The sequence below is a fragment of the Molothrus aeneus genome, chromosome 21 (genome assembly GCF_037042795.1).
Source record: "Molothrus aeneus isolate 106 chromosome 21, BPBGC_Maene_1.0, whole genome shotgun sequence".
NCBI classification, from domain to species: domain Eukaryota; kingdom Metazoa; phylum Chordata; class Aves; order Passeriformes; family Icteridae; genus Molothrus; species Molothrus aeneus.
The window spans coordinates 8,160,975-8,180,305 of NC_089666.1; the positions used below are offsets into that span (position 1 = coordinate 8,160,975).

General features: G+C 45.9%; 1 protein-coding gene across 4 annotated transcripts; it reads left to right on the forward strand.

Moving 5' to 3' along the window:
• The first annotated feature begins 746 nt into the window (after positions 1–746).
• On the forward strand, positions 747–18,756 carry PUSL1 (pseudouridine synthase like 1). Of its 4 annotated transcripts, none has more exons than XM_066563815.1 (9): positions 747–878; positions 1,753–1,810; positions 9,522–9,709; positions 13,148–13,297; positions 14,021–14,194; positions 14,762–14,816; positions 16,087–16,143; positions 17,581–17,743; positions 18,610–18,756. In XM_066563815.1, exons 1-9 carry the CDS (start codon positions 820–822, stop codon positions 18,678–18,680), a joined length of 975 nt encoding a protein of 324 aa, XP_066419912.1. In that variant the 5' UTR covers positions 747–819; the 3' UTR covers positions 18,681–18,756. The 4 variants fall into 4 exon arrangements, with proteins under 4 accessions (XP_066419912.1, XP_066419915.1, XP_066419913.1 ...); XM_066563818.1 differs by having other exon boundaries at positions 13,208–13,297; XM_066563816.1 differs by having other exon boundaries at positions 9,525–9,709.
• The last annotated feature ends 575 nt before the right edge of the window (positions 18,757–19,331 follow it).

A 19,331-nucleotide genomic window follows, 5' to 3' on the forward strand; every position in this document is an offset into this window, starting at 1 on the left:
TCCAGGGGCAGCTGCTCTGGGAATTCCACTCCAAGGAAGCCGTTCCCTGTGTCCTGTCACTCTGTCCCTTGTCCCCAGTCCCTCTGCAGCTCTCCTGGAGCCTCTTTAGGCCCTGGAAGATGCTCTGAGGTCTCTCTGGAGCCTTCTCTTCTCCAGGTTTTTAACATTCCCAGCTCTCCCAGCCCTTGGAGCATCTCTTGTGGTCCCTGCCTTATGTGTTTTCTTAGCTGAAATCAACACATTATTATTATTTTTATTATTATTGTTTTCTTCCATCCAACTGAGTTGCAGGCAGCACAGTGGAGAGCTGAGGAGCAGCTGAGGTGAAGCCCAGGGTTCCAGAGGGGTTTGATGTTTGCACAACATCCCAGTTCCCATCCCATCAGCACATCCTGACTCCCATGATCACATCCCAGGTTCTGAACCGCACATCCCAGACCCCCATGAGCTCATCCAAGGTGCCCATAAGCAAGTCCCAGTTCCCATGAGCAGGTCCCATCTCCCACCAGCCCATCTCCGGTCCCCACCAGCCCATCCCGGTCCCCTGAGCCCATTCCCCGGTCCCCACCAGCCCATCCCGTTCCCCACCAGTCCTTCTCTGTTCCCCATCAGACCATCCCTTTCCCCAGCAGCCCATGCCGGCTCCCACGATCCCATTCCGTTCCCCAGCAGCCCGCCCCGCTCTCTCCCGGTTCCCGCCGTTCCGTTCCGCGCCGTGCCGGAAGCGGCGGTGCCGGCCGGGGGAAGGGGCGGCGCTGCGGGCGGCGCTGCCCGGCCCGGCCCGCTCCGTGCCGGGTCTGTGTTCCCGGGGTCCCGGCCATGGCCGGCGCCCCTGCCCGGTACCTGGTGTTCTTTCAGTACTTTGGCACCAGGTACAGGTACGTGCCCCGCCCGGCGCCGGGGAGCCTTGGAGACAGCGGGGCTGGGGACAGAGACTGGGGACAGCTTGGGAGTAGAGCTTGGGGACAGAGTTTGGAGAGAGCGGGGTTTGGGAGAGCAGGGCTTGGGGACGGAGCTTGGGGAGAGAGTTTAGGGACAGAGTTTGGAGAGGGCAGAGTTTGGGCATAGAGCTTGGGGACAGAGTTTGGAGAGAGCGGGGTTTGGGGATAAAACTTGGGGATCGAGTTTGGGGATAGAGCTTGGAGAGGGCAGAGTTTGATGAGGATTGGATGAGAACAGTGTCCGGGTGAGAGATTAACCCCTTCCTGAGCAGGTGAGAGCTGGACCTTGCTGTGCACAGAAAAAGGGATGGTTCAGGCAGGAAATGCATCAAACCAGCAAGGCAAAAAGAGGAGAAGGGAAGTTTGTCTCAGGCTGGGGCAGGAGGATAGAGCAGGAAGTTCATCACAAACTGTCCTTGTGGCCCTTTAGTCAATTTATGACATTCACAAGTCCTGGCCTCCAACTGGCAACCAACTCCTGGCCCTAAAATAGTATAATCTCAAACTAACTTATCTGCCTTATTCTCCTGTTAGCCTCTGTCTCAAGGGCCAGTCCAGAGAGGAACATTTGAAGGATTATTTTATTTCCAACATCCCTTCTGGAAAATAACCACTTTTAATTTTAATAATTTAGATTTTAATAAGTTTAATAACCAATAAGGCACTTTCCCTGCCCATTCCTCAGTGTTTGGTCCCTGCAAGTTCTGTGGGAAGATCCAAGAAGTCCCCCAAGAAGACCTGAATTTTTTGGTGGGCTCTGTCAAGTCCCTAAATGTTGACATCAATAAATCATATTTGTTTTGCTCTGCAGTGGGGTTATGGAGACCAAGACTGATCAGGCCCTGGTTGGAGTCCAGAATTATTTGGAGGTAGGTCCTGTTGTCATAAAAATGAAGCTTTTAGGGTCACACAGGTGTAAATATCATTTTGAGATGGACACTCAATGAAACTGGCAGAGTGCTAAACACTCCAAAGTTCAAAACCAAATCCCTAAAATGATGTCATGATGCAGATTCTGACCTTAAAAAGATGTGAACCCTTCAAAGAGACTTAAAATTGAGCCCAGAACTGCTCAATTGAGAGCCTTATCAGGTGCTGGCCCACCTGAGCTTTGTTAGGACTTGTGGCTTGTCCTTAAAACTGCCTCAGTTGTGTTTCATGTCCAGTTCCTTCATGGATTTAGCAGCTGGATGCTGTCTCCTCCCAGGGGAGGATGTTCCTGACAGAGGTTTGTTAACAAAGCACAGCAGGATGTCCATTGTTCTGTGCTGCTTCCATTTTTTTTTTTTTTTTGGAGTTCTGTTATGCCAGGGAAAAAAAACCATGATCCTGTTATCCCTGCACTGCTCCCAGGGATTCCCTTGGATCTGGGAATGGTTTGAGGACCCCAGGTTGCTGTTTGGGTTGGCAGAGAGTGTGAACAGGAATGAAAAAAACACATTTTTATACCCAGGAGTAGAAAATGGGTCACCTGAGTGTGGTGGTGCAGTTGGGAATTTAAATTGTAAATTAATTACAAGCTGCTGTTGAACTGCTGAGTCAGGAATCAAAGGGAAGGTGAATTATTTCTCTTGTCTTGGAAGCATCATGGGGTTCAAAAGGAAAGTTGTACCAACTTGGAAGATAAGAGGTTGTTGATTCATGTTGATTCAGAGCACATTTTGTCACTCAGTTCCCATTTGTGGTCAGTCTGTCTGACCCAAATCCCAAATTGCAGCACTTTGGGATGCTCTGCTGGTGTGGAGGACAGAGCTGTCCAGGAGCAGCCTTGGTGACACCCCAAGGGACAAGGGCAGGACATCCCCATGCTCTGTGGGGCTCAGAATTCCTGCTGCTCTCACTGGGGTGCCTTGGGAAGGCTGGCCTGGAACAGGAACTAGAAAGAGTTACAGAATAAAGCAGGGATTTCAGAAAAGTTTCTCCTCAATGGATGCACCTTGGGCAGCACAAGAGCCCAGCCAGGGCTGCACCCGAGATGAACCAAAATGGTCCCAAAATGATCCCAAAATTAACCAAAATGGTCCCAAGATGAACCCAAGATGAACCAAAATGGTCCCAAAAAATGGATGATCAGTCACAAAATTATAAGTTCTGCTCCATTTGCATCTTGGAGTGAATTGTCCCATTCCAGCTTTAGCCCCTGCAGTCCCATCCTTGTTTTTCTCTCTCCAGCCCATGCTGTTTGTGCTCCTGGGCTGAGATTTGGATCATTTGTCCTTGGTGCCCAGCTGGAGCAGGAATTGTTTTGTCTCCCTGCTCTGTGCACAGAGCTCACCATCCCCTGATATAAAGCCCAGACCCACACACTAGAGCAGCACAGAATGTGAAAAACAGAAAATCCAAAACCTGAGGCATCAGCACAGAATCTGGAGAATAGAAAAGCCAAACCTGAGGCATCAACTCGAAAGGAAAGTGTGAGGAATTATGGCTGGAATCAGAGTTCTCAGGGTGCATTCATGTGGCTTCCTGCCCCGAGACTGTGGCAGAGAAAGTGGCTAAATTTTGTGCAGAGCCCAAAAAGGATTTTCTATCCCATTTATCTCATCCTCTGAGCCGTGCAGGGCCCCAGGCTCTGGGCGTGGGGTGAGCCCAGCAGTTGTTGTGCATTATCCCAGTGGTGTCTGAGCAGGCAGATGGGTAGGGAGGGTGATTAGGGGAGAAAAGAAGAGGAGAAAAAGACAAACATGAGCTTATTTGGTGTTGCCTTTTCCCCAGTATCAGCACTTTGCAGGCCAGCTCGGTGCTTTCATGTGGTGCTATTGATGCTGGGCACTGCTGTGTCTATTGGAACCACATGGGAAGCCTTAAAGCAGCTTTAATAGAAAACTTCTGGGGCCTGCAGGAATTTCTCTTCCTTCCTCCTTTTCTCTGCAGCCTTGAACTTCACTGCTTTCCCCAAAGCCAGGAAGGCAAGCGAAGAGAAGGGCAAAATTAAAGCTCTAATGAGATCGTTATTGTGTTCTGAGGATGTTCAGCCATTTGTTTGCGAGCAAATAACCTGGGAGGTGCAGACTTGGTGTTCCAGCAGCTGTTTTGTGGAAATTGGGATGGGTTAGTTGGTTTTGTGTCAGTTTGGGCTGAGGCTGAACAGACCTGTGTCATTGCAAAGCTTTTTTAGTTCTTGGTGCTGCTCTGTGACAGAGCCCTGCAACTGCCCAGAGATAATGGAGCCTTGGTTTAGTCCAGAGATACTTGTGGGAGCTTTTCATCTCTCTTTGAGGGTGTGAGCTTTGCTGACAACATTTTATTTTTTGGACACAACTCTTGGAGCACTTGGAACCCCAATTTGGACCCAAAACAAATTCCAGGCCTTGTTTTCCCTCAGGAGGAGGTTGGAACTCTCATTTGGCTCCCTCAAGTTATTCATGGAACTTTTCACATTCAAGACTTCATGCTCTGTCTCTTATAAGAGCTTTTCATCTCTTTTTGAGGGGTGTGAGCTTTGTTGACAACATTTTATTTTTTGGACACAACTCTTGAAGCACTAATTTGGACCCAAAGCAAATTCCAGGCCTCGTTTCCTCTGAGAGAGAGGTTGGAGCTCTGTGATTTGACTCCCTCCAGTAATTCACAGAAATTTTCACTTCCAGGACTTCATGCTCTGTCTCTTGTAGGAGCTTTTCATCTATCTTTGAGGGGGTGAGCTTTTCTGACAACATTTTATTTCTTGGAGACAAGTTTTGAAGCACCAGTTTAGACCCAAAGCAAATTTCAGGCCTCGTTTCCCCTCATGAGGAGCTTGGAGTTCTGTCATTTGGCTCCCTCCAGTAATTCACAGAAATTTTCACATCCAGGACTTCATGCTCTGCCTCTTGTAGGAGATTTTGATCCTTCTTTGAAGGGGTGAACTTTTATTTCTTAGAGACAAATGAACTTTTGTTTCTTGGAGCACTTGGAAGCCCAACTTGGGCTTGTTGGGCCCAATGCAAACTCCAGGTCTTGTTTCCCCTCTTGGGGAGGTTGGAGCTCTGTGACTTCGATCCCTCCAGTTCTTTGTGGGAACTTTTCACATCCAGGACTTCATCCTCTGTCTCTTGTAGGAGCTTTTCATCCTTTGAAGGGGATAAACTTTTATTTCTTGGAGACAAGTCTTGGAGCAGTCGGAAGCCCAACTTGGGCCCAAAGCAAATTCCAGGCATTGTTTTCCCTCATTGGAAGGTTGGAGCTCTGTGATTTGACTCCCTCCAGTTATTCACAGAAATTTCCACTTCCAGGACTTCATGCTCTGTCTCTTGTAGGAGCTTTTCATCTCTTTTTGAGGGGGATGAACTTTGCTGACAGCATTTTATTTCTTGGAGACAAGTCTTGAAAGCCCAACATGGGCCCAAAGCAAATTCCAGGCCTCGTTTCCTCTGATGTTGGAGCTCTGTGATTTGGCTCCCTCCAGTAATTCATGGAAATTTTCACATCCAGGACTTCAGGCTCTGTCTCAATTCTTAGAAATGTCTCTGCTGTAAAGGAAGATCTCACTTTTTGCTGTTGTTTGGGATCTGCAGAGTTCCCTTCCCTCTCAGACCTGCCTGAACCATCTCCCATTTCTCATTTTGTTGGGAATTTCTGCCCAAACTCATCCTCCCCCCCAAAAAGCCTGTTCTGGCCAGCAGCCTTGTGCTGAGGGCAGAAATTGTTCCCGTGAAAGGAAAAGGGAGGAGGAGAGAGAGAAAGGAGAAACACCAGCTCCTTACTATGCAAGGCAGCTCTGGTACAACCTCCTTCCCCACATCCTTTAAAAAAAGAGCAAGAATTTCAAGCAGACAAAGAGAACTGTCATCTTCAGCCTCTGTTTTGATAATGATCCCAGTGACGTGGCAGATTGCTTTGGAAACCTTCTCTTCTAACAAAATCCACATTCTCGGCGTGTCCTTCCTGGCATTCACTTCCATTTCATCCATCCAACTGCAAACGAGCTGGGTTTTTAATTAGTTTCAGCTGACATAGCACCCAGTGAGTCAGGGAGGCTGGCATGACTTACAATCAGCAGCTTGCATGTTATTAGTTATTAGAACACTGTAATTAATAAATTGTGCAGCTCCCTGGCAGGGCTCTGCAGCCTCTGTGTCCAGAGGATAAAACCATGACCCATCTAGGGGAAGAGAAATTTATTTTTCCAAAACATTCCCAATATTGGCCTGTAAAGGTCGATGGAAAATCTGGAGGATTTTTTTTTTTTTTTAAATTCAGATTTCAGGAAGGGAAGTGGATGAACTTTTGCTCCCCTGCCAAGGCTGATGTTCATCAGCATGAGAGGAAAAATGAGCTGGGAGCAATAAAAGCAAGCTGGAATGTGGATCCATATCATTCTGGCAGCCAGCAGTGGAAATTCCAGCGTAATTCCAACTGTGGAAGGCTCAGTGAATGAAGCAGGACACAGCAGCTAAATGCAATTAATGCTTCCCCTGCATCCCTGGCGTGTCTGAGGGATAAACTTCCACCCTGGCTGCTCCAGGAATGTGGCTGGGTGGAAAAATTCGGGATAAATTCAGAAGGGTGAGATGTGAGAGGCTTCCAGCAGGTGCCAAATACAAGATTTCAGTGTTTATAGCACCTGCTAAATAAAAGAAAATTTAAAAAAATTAAAAATATGGCTTAAAGGAGAGAGCAGAGAGCTGTGAACTGAGCACACACAGGACTCATTTATTCCTTTATCTTCTTAATTTTTCTTTTTACCTGGGTGAAATCTTAATTCCTGCTTCAGTCCCACCCTGGGAATGCACAGAGGATCCCAGACAGGACTGGGATCTGGATGAGCAGCACCCAAACCTCAGATGAAAGAGAGCAAGGGCAGGAAAAACTGGTCCCTATCCAGCAATTCCTGCATGTAAATAATGCACTTTTTTTTTGAAATTCAGGGTGGGACATAATAAGAGATTAAAAGAGGAGGAAACCTTTAGTGCTCCAAGGACTTTGGATATTCAGGCAGGAGATATTTGCAAAGGTGAAGGGGTCATTTTTCAGCTGCCTGCAAAGAGAAGTTGAGAAGTTCTCTCTTCCAGGAGATTCTATCTCATCCAAAAGAAATGAAATAATAAATACTAATATTAATGAATGAAGTATTAAATTAAATATTAAAATTGAAACTGGAGGCAATAGTTGGTAGGATATTATCGGTGTGTTTTGTTGTGCTGGAGGAAAAATCCACAAAGGTTTGAGCTTCACAGACTGGGATTTATTTGGTGGTGCTGATGGTAAAATTCCTCCTTGGGATGCTCAGGAAGGTGGGAAAAATCTGATGGCGAAGAAAAATCTCATTTGTGGAAGGAAAACTCCCAGTCTTGCACCTTTTTGGATTTGCTGGCTGAGCTGAGCAGGGGAAATAATCAGATTTACTTGAGACTTTGCTCCTCTTTTCCTCTCCAGTCTGGTTTTTAGTGGAGAAATTCAGAGTTATGCTGATCCAGATGGAGCTGGGAAGCACTGAGGGATCCTAAGCAGTGCTGCACCCAAAAAAAAAAAAGGATTTTTTCCATGTTCTCTCCTCTTGTCTCTCCCAGCTCTTGTTTCCACTGGCTGGTTTTTGTCTGCTGAGGAAGGAGGGGGAGAAAAGGGTGGAGAGAGGGACCTGGGAGGAGCCTGCAAAACCCAAACATCTCTGGAGAAACTTCGCTCTTAAAAATCAGCCCCTGCTCTCAGACAAATTGCTGAGGCACAGGCCAAGGTCTGCTGCAGGAAATTATTTCATTTCTGTCTGCTCCTCTCTGCTTGGGGGTGATAAATACAGATTTTTTTTTTTCATTCTTAATTGTAACCACACGTGAACTGCAAATGGAAGGGAAAAATCAGTTTGGTTTTTTTTCCCAGGCCTCCCCCTGCAGCTTGGTTATGGTTTTTTTTTCTGCCTCCCTGTGCATTTTCATGGAACATTTCTGAGAGCTCACAGCTCTGACTGCTCCTCCAGGAGTCTGGAAGGTATTTGTGAGTCAGCAATTCGAATTTTATTGACTCTTGTAGCAAATTAAAATCCAATAAAAACCGCTGGGTTCAGTGCTCAGGAGTGGGGAAGGGAAGGAGAAGGAAATTTTGAGTCATGCCTTTGGTTTCCTGCTTTCTTTTGTGGTTTTTCACTCTTTGAGATGTTTCACTTCTTCCCTGCAGTAATTTTCACTGGATTTTCTGTCTGGGGTTTGGGTTGAAATGAGCTGAAATGGGCGATCCTCTGTTTTTTCCCCCTCACCCAACAACACAAAGCAGATAAAGAAATGAATATTTGTCACTTTATTTTGTGCTCTTAAGGAAGCTCACATGACACAAAGCAGAGAATAGATAGTAGTTAAATTTTACTAGTTTATTTTGACTTTATTTTATCCCCCTAAGGAAGCTCTCATGGCATTTTGGATCCTCTGTGTGAGGTGATTTCAGGGCAGAAGCTGAGAAATCACTGATTTTAGGAGAAATTCCCCCAAACCCTCAATTCTTTGTAACCCACAGTAACTCCAAACTCCTCTGGAAGCAGCACAAGGTGTGGTTAGCCAGGAGTGATGCCTCAGGTTTTGGATTTTCTGTTTTTCACATTCTGTGCTGCTTTAGTGGGTGGGTCTGGGCTTTATATCAGGGGATGGTGAGCTCTGTGCACAGAGCAGGGAGACAAAACAATTCCTGCTCCAGCTGGGCACCAAGGACAAATGATCCAAATCTCAGCCCAGGAGCACAAACAGCGTGGGCTGGAGAGAGAAAAACAAGGGTGGGACTGCAGGGGCTAAAGCTGGAATGGGACAATTCACTCCAAGATGCAAACAGAGCAGAACTTATAATTTTGTGACTGATCATCCATTTTTTGGGACCATTTTGGTTCATCTTGGGTGCAGCCCTGGCTGGGCTCTTGTGCTGCCCAAGGTGGATGCATTGAGGAGATCTTTTTCCTAAATCCCTGCTTTACTCTTTAACTCTGTCCAGTCTCTGTCCTAGGTCAGCCTTCACAAGGCATCAGGAGGAGGACAATTTTGCTATATTATTGCTGAATTATTGGTGAATTTTTGCTAAATTATGGCTGAATTATGGCTGGATATTTGCTGAGTTATTGATTAATTTTTGCTGAATTTTTATCGAATTATTGCTGAATAATTGCTGGATCATGGCTGGATCATTGTTGCATCAATGAATTATGGCTGAATTTTTTGCTGAATGATTACTGAATTATGGCTGGATTTTTGCTGAATTATTGCCGAATTTTTTCTGAATTACTACAAAATTTTTTGCTGAATTATTGCTGAATTTTTGCCAATTTTTTTCTGAATTATTGCCAATTTTTTTCTGAATTTTTTCTAAACTATTGCTGAATACTTGCTGGATCATTGCTGAATGATTACTAAATTATGGCTGAATTATTGCTGAATTATTGCTAAATTATTGCTGAATTTTTGCTGAATTATTGTTGAATTTTTTCTGAATTATTGCTGAATTTTTTCTGATTTTTTTCTGGATTATTGCTGAATTTTTGCTAAATTATTGTTGAATTATGGCTGAATTATTACCAAATTATTGCTGAATTTTTTCTGACGTTTTGCTGAATTTTGTGCCGAATCATTACTGAATTTTTGTGAATTTTTGCCGAATTCTTGCTGCGTTTTTGCTGTTTGCTTGCAGAAGGCAGCAGAGCAGCTGAAGCCCAGCGCTCCCATCAAGTTCCACATCTCCAGCCGCACGGACAGCGGCGTCCACGCCCTGGCCAACGCCGCCCACCTGGACATCCAGAGGGCCCCGGGCAGGGCCCCCTTCACCGGCCCCCAGCTGCTGCAGGGCCTCAACCACCACCTCAGACCCGAGCCCATCCGGTGAGCCAGTCAAAACCCTTTCTTTTCCCTTATTTCACTGCAACAGTCTCGGGCTTCCTGCTGCTCACAGCGACCCCACGGTGTTAAAAGTCTCTTTTCCCTGCCCGGTGCTCAAAGAAGGAGTCAGAACTCTTCATTTCTCGCTCTCAAGGTTGTTTATTGTTTCTTATCTATAATATTTTTCTTATCTATAACATTTTTCCTTACCCATAAAATTTTTTTCTTATCTATAAAATTGTTTCTTATCTATAACGTTTTTTCTCCTGTCCAGCCGAGGTGCACTCAGCAGGACAGACAGAAGCACTCTGCCTGCCCCTGGGTGGTGTGTCACAGACAGGTTTTATGAAAAATCCTTTCCTTAGGACTTTTTCTCCTGAAACAAAATGTAAATAATAATTATCTGCTGCTGTGGAATGCAACAGGTGCATCTTGGATTGGTCTCGTGTGGTTGTTTTTAATTAATGGCCAATCACAATCCAGCTGTCTCGGACTCTGGTCAGTCACAAGATTTTATTCTCATTCCTTTCTATTCCTTGCAAGCCTTCTGATGAAATCCTTTCTTCTATTCTTTTAGTATAGTTTTAATATACTATATATCATAAAATAATAAATCAGCTTTCTGAAACATGGAGTCAGATCCTCCTCTCTTCCCTCATCCTGGGTCCCCTGCAAACACCACCACAATTGGTGACCCCAAGTGATGAAAAATTCACACACTGGTGTTATCTATTTATCCTAAAAACTACCTGTACAATATTTACAATTACTTCCCAATACCCATCACCCATGTTAGACATGAGCTCCTACTCTAAACCAATCCAGCAGTGCCACCATCACAGCAGAAGATGGAGGCCAAGAAGAAGAAGGAGAAAGGCTGGACACGCCCAGATCCCTCCATCTTGCCCCTTGAACCCCATTCTAAAAACCCCAACAATCAATTTTTCACCCTGTGATAAATTCACTATCATTCTACTTAAACTTTCTTGACCTGCAATTCTTCATACAAGGTTGGGAATTGTTTTTTCCAAGGGCTAAAGCAAAGGCACAGGGGTCTGGGGCTCTGTGCCAGGGTCTCTGAGACCCCTGGCCAGGGGCTCGAGTCCTCCAGGGCAGCCAGAGGAATTTCCTGGGTTCCAACAAGTGCAGAGCAAAAAATTCCTTTATTTTGGCTTGGTTTTACTGCAAGAACAGGAAAAACTGGTCCCTATTCAGCAATTCCTGCATGTAAATAATGCACTTTTTTTGAAGTTCAGGGTGGGGGATATGAAGAGATTAAAGGAGAGGAGAGAACCTTCAGTGCTCAAAGGACTTAGGATATTCAGATAAAATTTTAAATTTTTCTCTACTTACCGTAACCTGTCTCTGCTTTAAACTATAAATCCACATTTTCACTTCTAACACCTAAGTTTGGGAGCTTTTTCCAAGGTCTGAAATCAAATCCTGGGTTTAGTTCTGAGCTTTGGCTTCCAGGCCCAAAGTTCTGAGAGTTCTTTACATTTCAAATTCCAACACCATCCCCCAAAAATCAGAATATTTCAATCAGAGAATATATTCAGAATATTTGGAGCTGTTTTAGGAGGGTTCTGCTGCCCTCAGAGTGGGACTGGCAGTGTAGGAGTCTCACACCTCCTGTTCCTGGTTTTGTAACCACACAATAAAAATTCTCTGAGTGACAGGGCAGAGCTGGGATTCCTCCCACCTCCTGCAAATTGGCTTTGAGGTGGAGAGAACAGGAGGATTTTTTCTCTCATACATTTCCATTTCTAATTAAATGTCTTTGGGCTTTTTTTCCCTTTGATCTCAAAATTCAGGCCCTGTTGGAAATGCTAAAAAATGTAAAAAAGGTAAAAAAAAAAAGCCACAGTTCTTTATTTACCATCATTTTTAAAAATGGGATCTCAGCAAATGAGATTTAAAAATGGGATCTCTGAAATGCAGAGAAAGAAAATCTTTGGAATCTGAAATCTGAGAAAATCTTTGGAATCTGAAATCTGAAATGCAACTACTGGAGAAAATTCTGGACAAAACCATTCCTGGCTAAAAGGAACAATTGCAACAGGAAAAGCTGCTTGCACTGAGGAATTCTGTGAGCAGAAATAAACTCCTGTGAGAGAGAGAACCTCCCTAAAAGGATGGTTATTTAATCAGAAGCACACAAGTGCTAGCTCAAGGCAGGCTGGGTGCTTGTGGAGGCATGCAGACAGAGGGAAATAAATGTCATCATTTTATTCTGGTGTTTGGAGGAGGCTGGAGCTCCTCCTTCAAACCCTGGAGGATGGAATTTGCATTTCTCCTGATGGTTTATGGCACTGGAGCAATTCCTGGGATTGTTTGTGCAAATCTTTGTGGCAACATTTTATTTTTTGGAGACAAATCTTGTTTTTGCAAATCTTTGTGGCAGTGTTTTATTTTTTGGAGACAAATCTTGAAGCACTCAGAGCCCCAATTTGGGCCCAAAGCAAATTCCAGGAACTCTCATTTCTCCCTCTGTGCTCTGAGCCAGGGCAGGGAGGGCTGAGAGCCAGAGGCCAAAAATCCCCAGAGCACCAACTTTCCTTAAAGTAAATAAAGACATTTGTGGTCCCAAATCTATCCTGGTTTTTTGGCTGCCCTGGCTCCTTTCTCCTCACTAAATTCCAAAGGCAGAGAGGCAAAACAGCAGGAGAAAAATTCCCTTGTAAGGAGAGCTCTCCTCTCAAGCACCACCTGCAGGGGTGGTGGCTCTGAGTAGGGTTTTTCCTGCAGGATTTTGGATTGTGGATTTTGGATTGTGGATTTTGCTTTTTGGATTTTGGATTGTAGATTGTGGATTTTGCATTTTGGATTTTGCAGAGTCACATCCAGTCCAGAGAACACTTTTGGGAGAGCTGCAGGAGCTCGGGGAAGCTCCATTTCCTTGCCTGGCAGGGAGAATTTGCTCTCTGTGCCCTCCTCTCTGCCTCCCAGGCTCTGTGGGGTGGTGATTTTGGGTTTGGAGAAACAGGGAATTTTCTCCCTGCTGCCTCTAGAGGAAAACAGGGGAGCTCAGGTGCCTGGGAGCTCCTTTTTGGCTGTTTTGGGGTTGGTGGGAGATGGGTGGACACTCATGGGAATGGCTTTTGGGGCTGAGAGGGTTCTGCTGGGTTCACTCCCACGCCACCCCTCTGGTGCTGGGATTTTCCTGGATTTTCCTGGCTGCACAAAGTCCTGCAGGTCCTGAGGGAAGGGACCTCCTTGAAAGCATCTCCATCTGCTCTAGGAGCTGTTTGGGGGGAACAGAGGGGAGTTCTTTCCTCTCACTTGGGGATTTTGGTGTCCCTGTCCCCTGTGTCCCACAGCATCCTCAGTGCCCAGTGAGTGCCCTGCACTTCCAGGGGAAAGCTTTGGGATGTTGGTGTCCCTGTCAATGGAAAACCTTTGGAATTTGTGTCCCTGTGACCTGTCCCTTGTGTCCCACAGCATCCTCAGTGCCCAGCGGGTTTCCAGCACCTTCCATGCCCGTTTCTGTGCCCTCTCCAGGACCTACATCTACCGCCTGCTGCTGGGCTGTGCCCACCGCTCCCAAATCCCCGTCTTCGAGCAGGATCTGTGCTGGGCTCCCCCAGGAGGGTGAGTGCAGCTCCCTGGGGAGGCTCCTCTGCAAGGAAATTAGGGAATCAGGGCTGGGAGGGGAAAAAAAAATTGATTTTTTGGCTCCGAACAAGTCCCTGACAGGAGGGGACAGCCCCAGGTTGGGCTCTGGGACAGGAGGAGAGGGAATGGCCTCAGGCTGGGGTTTAAGTTGGACATCAGGAGGGTTTAAGGGTCCCAGGAGAGGAGGTTTAGGAGGAATTTCCCCTTTTAAAGAGTTGTTAAATGTGGGAATTGCTGCCCAGGGAGGTTTGGAGTGCCCATCCCAAGAAAAAAAAAAAAAAGTTGAAATAGAATTTGGGTTGCTCATTTTGCTCAGACTGGAAACCAGTCAGGGCCTGGAAGCCCAAACCCTTTTCTGGATGTTGGAGCAGTCACAGAGGACAGGGAGGTAGGTCAGAGCTCTGATTTCTTGCCTTAAAAGGAGTTTGGGGTTTAAACCTGGTGTAATTCCCTGGGGTTTGAGCCTGGCATAATTTATTAGGATTTGAGCCTGGCATAACTCTATGGGGTTTGAGCCTGGTGTAACTAATTTATTAGGGTTTGAGTCTGGTGTAATTCCTTGGTGTTTGAGCCTGGCGTAACTCTATGGGCTCTGAGCCTGCTGTAACTGCCTGGTGTTTGAGCCTGGCTCAATGCCCTGGCTCTGAGTTCTAAGCCTGGCTCAATCCCAGGGCTCTGAGCAGTCTCTGTGCATCGCAGCCCCCTGGACATCCCAGCCATGAGGGCAGCGGCCCAGCTCCTGCTGGGCACCCACGATTTCAGCACCTTCCGCTCCCCACACCCCGAGGCTGCGGCCCAGAGCCCCGTCAGGACCCTGCAGCTGCTGCAGCTCCAGCCTGGCCACGGCCTCCTGGGCCAGCACCACCTGCACAGGTGAGAGCCCCGACACTCAGGGCTGCAGGGAAATCCAGGTGGGACTGGGGGATTGGCAGGGAGCAGCTGAGGGAGGGGTTCTTGTGTCATTTACACTCATTTTGGTGTCATTTACACTCATTTTGGTGTTATTTACACTCATTTTAGTGTCATTTGCACTCATTTTGGTGTCATTTGCACTCATTTTTGTGTTATTTACACTCATTTTGGTGTTATTTACACTCATTCTGGTGTCATTTGCACTCATTCTGGTGTTATTTACACTCATTCTGGTGTTATTTACACTCATTTTGGTGTCATTTACACTCATTTTGGTGTTATTTACACTCATTTTGGTGTCATTTACACTCATTTTTGTGTTATTTACACTCATGGCTAAAATCCACCTCTGTCAAGGAGCTGGGTTTTATTTTCCTACCTGCACAGGTGAGAGCCCAGTGTTAAAAACCACCTGAAATTTGATTTAAGTGCTTTTTTTGGGTTTTTTTTTTTAGGGAACTGGAGTTCTGGGAGGTTAAAAAACACCTGAAATTTGATTTAAATGCTCTTTTTTTGGTTTTTTTTTAGGGGACTGGAGTTCTGGGAGGTGAAGGTGAAGAGCAAATCCTTCCTGTACCGACAGGTACTGCCTCCAGCTGCTGCCAACCCAAATTTAAATTTATTAATTAACTTAAAAATTAATTAATTCATCTAAAAATCGATTGTTTTAGCAATGTTCCAGCTGTGTGGCACTCACAAGGACTTGGGCTCTTTATTTGATCCCAAAATCTCCTAAATTTGTGCCCAAAACCTTCACAAAATCAGGTGGCAGGATGGAAAAAAAGTGTTTTTCACAATCTCTGCCCTTTTAAAAAATTCTTTTTAATTTTTTTACCATGCTCATTGGATTTGAGCCTAGGAAAAGCTGTCTGGAATTTCACTTCCTGGCTTTTTTTGGGAAAAAAAATTTAAAAACTTTTTTTTTGCTTTACAAACTGCAGAAATTCTCCCTCTGCCCTGAAACTCCCCTGGATTTTTTGGAAATAATTACAAAATAATAATAATTATTATTACATAATTATATATTATAATTATCCTAATTTTTTAATATTTTGTATGTTAATATTTTAACCATTTAGGAAGCTGAATGTGGATATTTTTATATGTGGAGGCACCAAACCTACAGATATGGGTGCCAATAATCTGATTTTTAACCTGATGGGTGCCAATAATTTGATTTTTAATCTGATGGGTGCCAATAATCTGATTTTTAATCTGATTTTTCCTGAATTGTGGAGGCAGCAAAGTCATGGCATGCAATGACCTCTAGCGAGGGAGGATGAAATAACAGAGGGGAGGATTTGAGCTGCTTGGAGAGAAATTCTGGGCACTCCAAGGTCCCAAAATTTCCCTCTGGATAAAACCACCTTGGCCTGTTGGATATTTTTGAAGTGCTGATCATGAGCAGGTTGCTCAGGGGGCTTTGGTTTATTTATTTTTTAATTAATGGGTCACAAACTCAGCCCAGGGATTTGTTCCAGCACTGCAGGCAGGGTTTGGGAGAGTTTGGAAAGGTCAAAAATGGAATTTTTGTTAAATCCAAATCAGGGACTGAGGTGGGGGTGGAAAACTGGGGAGGGGGAATTGGGGATGAAAAATTGGGGGTGGAGAATTTGGGGCAGAGAATTTGGGGTGAGGATTGGGGAGGGGGAATTGAAATGGAGAATTGGAGGTGAATAATTAGGGACAGAGAATTGGGGATGGGGAATTTAGAATGGGAAATTGGGGATGGAGAATTTGGGATGACAATTGGGGCTGGAGAACTGGGGGTGGATGAGATGCTGGGACTGGCACTAAGCCAGGCTGGTTCTTGTCAGGTTAAACCCAGAATTGTCCTCCCTGTGTGCCCCCAGGTGCGGAGGATGGTGGGGGCCCTGGTGGTCACCTGGAGATGCTCCTGCACGTGGCAGGTTGAGAATGTCACCAAGAGGGGAAAAGCAGCTTCTCTTGCAGACTTTGGGGTGGCTGTGGCTGCTGGGGTGGGACTAAGGGACAAAAATGCTCCCGGGATGAGCCCAGAGGCAGAGCAGGAGCAGCCAGGCCGGGTTGGTGACTCAGGGTGGGACTGGCACTAAGCCAGGCCTCGGTTGGTGACTCAGGGTGGGAGTGGCACCAGGCCAGGCCGGGTTGGTGACTCCAGGTGGGAGTGGCACTAAGCCAGGCCTCGGTTGGTGACTCAGGGTGGGAGTGGCACTAAGCCAGGCTGGGTTGGTGACTCAGGGTGGGACTGGCACTAAGCCAGGCTGCGTTGGTGACTCCAGGTGGGACTGGCACTAAGCCAGGCCTCGGTTGGTGACTCAGGGTGGGAGTGGCACTAAGCCAGGCTGGGTTGGTGACTCCAGGGTGGGAGTGGCACCAGGCCAGGCTGGGTTGGTGACTCCAGGTGGGAGTGGCACCAGGCCAGGCCGGGTTGGTGACTCAGGGTGGGAGTGGCACTAAGCCAGGCCTGGGTTGGTGACTCCAGGGTGGGAGTGGCACTAAGCCAGGCCTGGGTTGGTGACTCCAGGTGGGACTGGCACTAAGCCAGGCTGCGTTGGTGACTCCAGGTGGGACTGGCACTAAGCCAGGCTGGGTTGGTGACTCCAGGTGGGACTGGCACTAAGCCAGGCTGGGTTGGTGACTCAGGGTGGGACTGGCACTAAGCCAGGCTGGGTTGGTGACTCTGGGGTGGGAGTGGCACCAGGCCAGGCTGGGTTGGTGACTCCAGGTGGGAGTGGCACTAAGCCAGGCTGGGTTGGTGACTCAGGGTGGGACTGGCACTAAGCCAGGCTGGGTTGGTGACTCCAGGGTGGGAGTGGCACTAAGCCAGGCTGGGTTGGTGACTCCAGGTGGGAGTGGCACCAGGCCAGGCCTGGGTTGGTGACTCAGGGTGGGAGTGGCACCAGGCCAGGCCTGGGTTGGTGACTCAGGGTGGGAGTGGCACTAAGCCAGGCCTGGGTTGGTGACTCCAGGGTGGGAGTGGCACCAGGCCAGGCTGGGTTGGTGACTCCAGGTGGGACTGGCACTAAGCCAGGCTGGGTTGGTGACTCCAGGTGGGACTGGCACTAAGCCAGGCTGGGTTGGTGACTCAGGGTGGGAGTGGCACCAGGCCAGGCCTGGGTTGGTGACTCAGGGTGGGAGTGGCACCAGGCCAGGCTGGGTTGGTGACTCAGGGTGGGACTGGCACTAAGCCAGGCCTGGGTTGGTGACTCCAGGTGGGACTGGCACTAAGCCAGGCCGGGTTGGTGACTCAGGGTGGGACTGGCACTAAGCCAGGCTGGGTTGGTGACTCAGGGTGGGACTGGCACTAAGCCAGGCTGGGTTGGTGACTCAGGCTGGGTTGGCAGCACTGTCCCTCTCTGTGGCAGGTGCGGAGGATGGTGGGCGCCCTGGTGGCCGTGGGCCAGGGCAGGCTGGCCCCGGGGCAGCTGCAGGCGCTGCTGGAGCTCAGGGACCCCCGGGCGCTGCCCCCGCACGCCACGGCCCCGCCCCAGGGGCTCTTCCTGCACAGCGTGGAGTTCGGCCAAGCAGGTGGGCAGGCTGCAGGCAGCACCCACAGCTCATCAGGAACGGGCTCATGGTCTCGAAATATCGATAAATATCGATAAATAATGTACAGTGATTATGATAGAATAATCTTGTAATGTGTAATGCTATACCATATTATTATGTATAATTATATAATTATTTATAATAGTATAGAATTAATATGTATAATCAATATATTCTATATATTTATATTGTACAGATTAATACATATAGTTAATTATTTATAACAATAATATAAAATTAATGTATATTAATAAATATATAGTATTATATTTTATATCTTATAAATTAATGAATATATATAATTCTATAATTATAGTAATATGAAATTAATATATATTAATCAATATAGAATGTATTATATTTTATAACTTTACTATAGATTGATTGATATAATAATGATATAATTATTTATAATATAATATAGAATTAGTGTATCTTAATTAATATATAATAGTGTCCTGGTTTGAAAAACAAATAGATATTATAACTTATATAGTATAATATAGATTAATAATATACATTATTCTATAATTATTTATGATTATATATTATTATAATTATTGAATATACATGGGATGGTGGAAGGTGGCCCTGGCAGGGCTAGAATGGGATGAGTTTTTCTCTATCCAAACCTTCCCATGATGAACACTTTGAGCCAAAATGTAACAATTTAGCTTATACAGAAGTGGGATAGATTTGCAAATACCTGCTTTCAACCAGCCAAGATCCCGGTGCTTCTTTACCCCTAAATCAATATTTCCTTTTCCCCTAAATCAGTGTTTTCTTTTCCCCATAATCAATACTTTTCCCCTAAATCCATGTTTTTTTCTGCTCTCTCCTCTCAGATTTGGCCCCTCCAAGTGCCCCAGGAGAAGAGGAGCTCTGTGGGCTGAGCCGAAAGGAATTTATAACATAAATTATAAATTCAATTAAACAATTCTAAAAATTGTAACATCTGTATTGTCTCACCCTTCACATAAAAGTTTTTAAAACACCTCTCAGTTACCCCATTCCTAAATTATAAAAAAATCATATTCCAACACCTCTGCTTCCAGTGGGGAGGGGGGGGAATGAAACAGATCTCAGGTGCTTCCTGGAGGGTTTTTTTTTCTGATTATTTTTCGTTTTTTTGGTTTTTTTTTTTCTAATTTTTTTCTGATTTTTTTCTGCTTTTCTTCTGCTTTTTCTAATTTTTTTCCGATATTTTTCTGATTTCTTTCTGATTTTTTTTCTGTTTTTTTTTTTTTTTTCCTGAAATTCACCCGGGCATTTGTCCTTAATTGGCCACCTCATTAATTATTATTAAAAAGCCCAGGTTGGCTTCTGGCCTCTCCCTCTCTGTTTTGCTCAGATTTTTAAATCTTGGTGAGAAAATTCAGCTGCAACTTTTGTAAACTCTGGAAAATTCCAATTCCTGGCACTGTGGGAGCCTCAGCCCCTAAGAATCCTTTACCTTGAGCAGAAATTCTTTTTTTTTGTCCCATTTTTTCCTGTGGGAAATCCTCCCAGCACTGGAGGGGAACTCCTTTTTTCACCATTTTATTGAAAAATGTAAAAAAAATTGGAT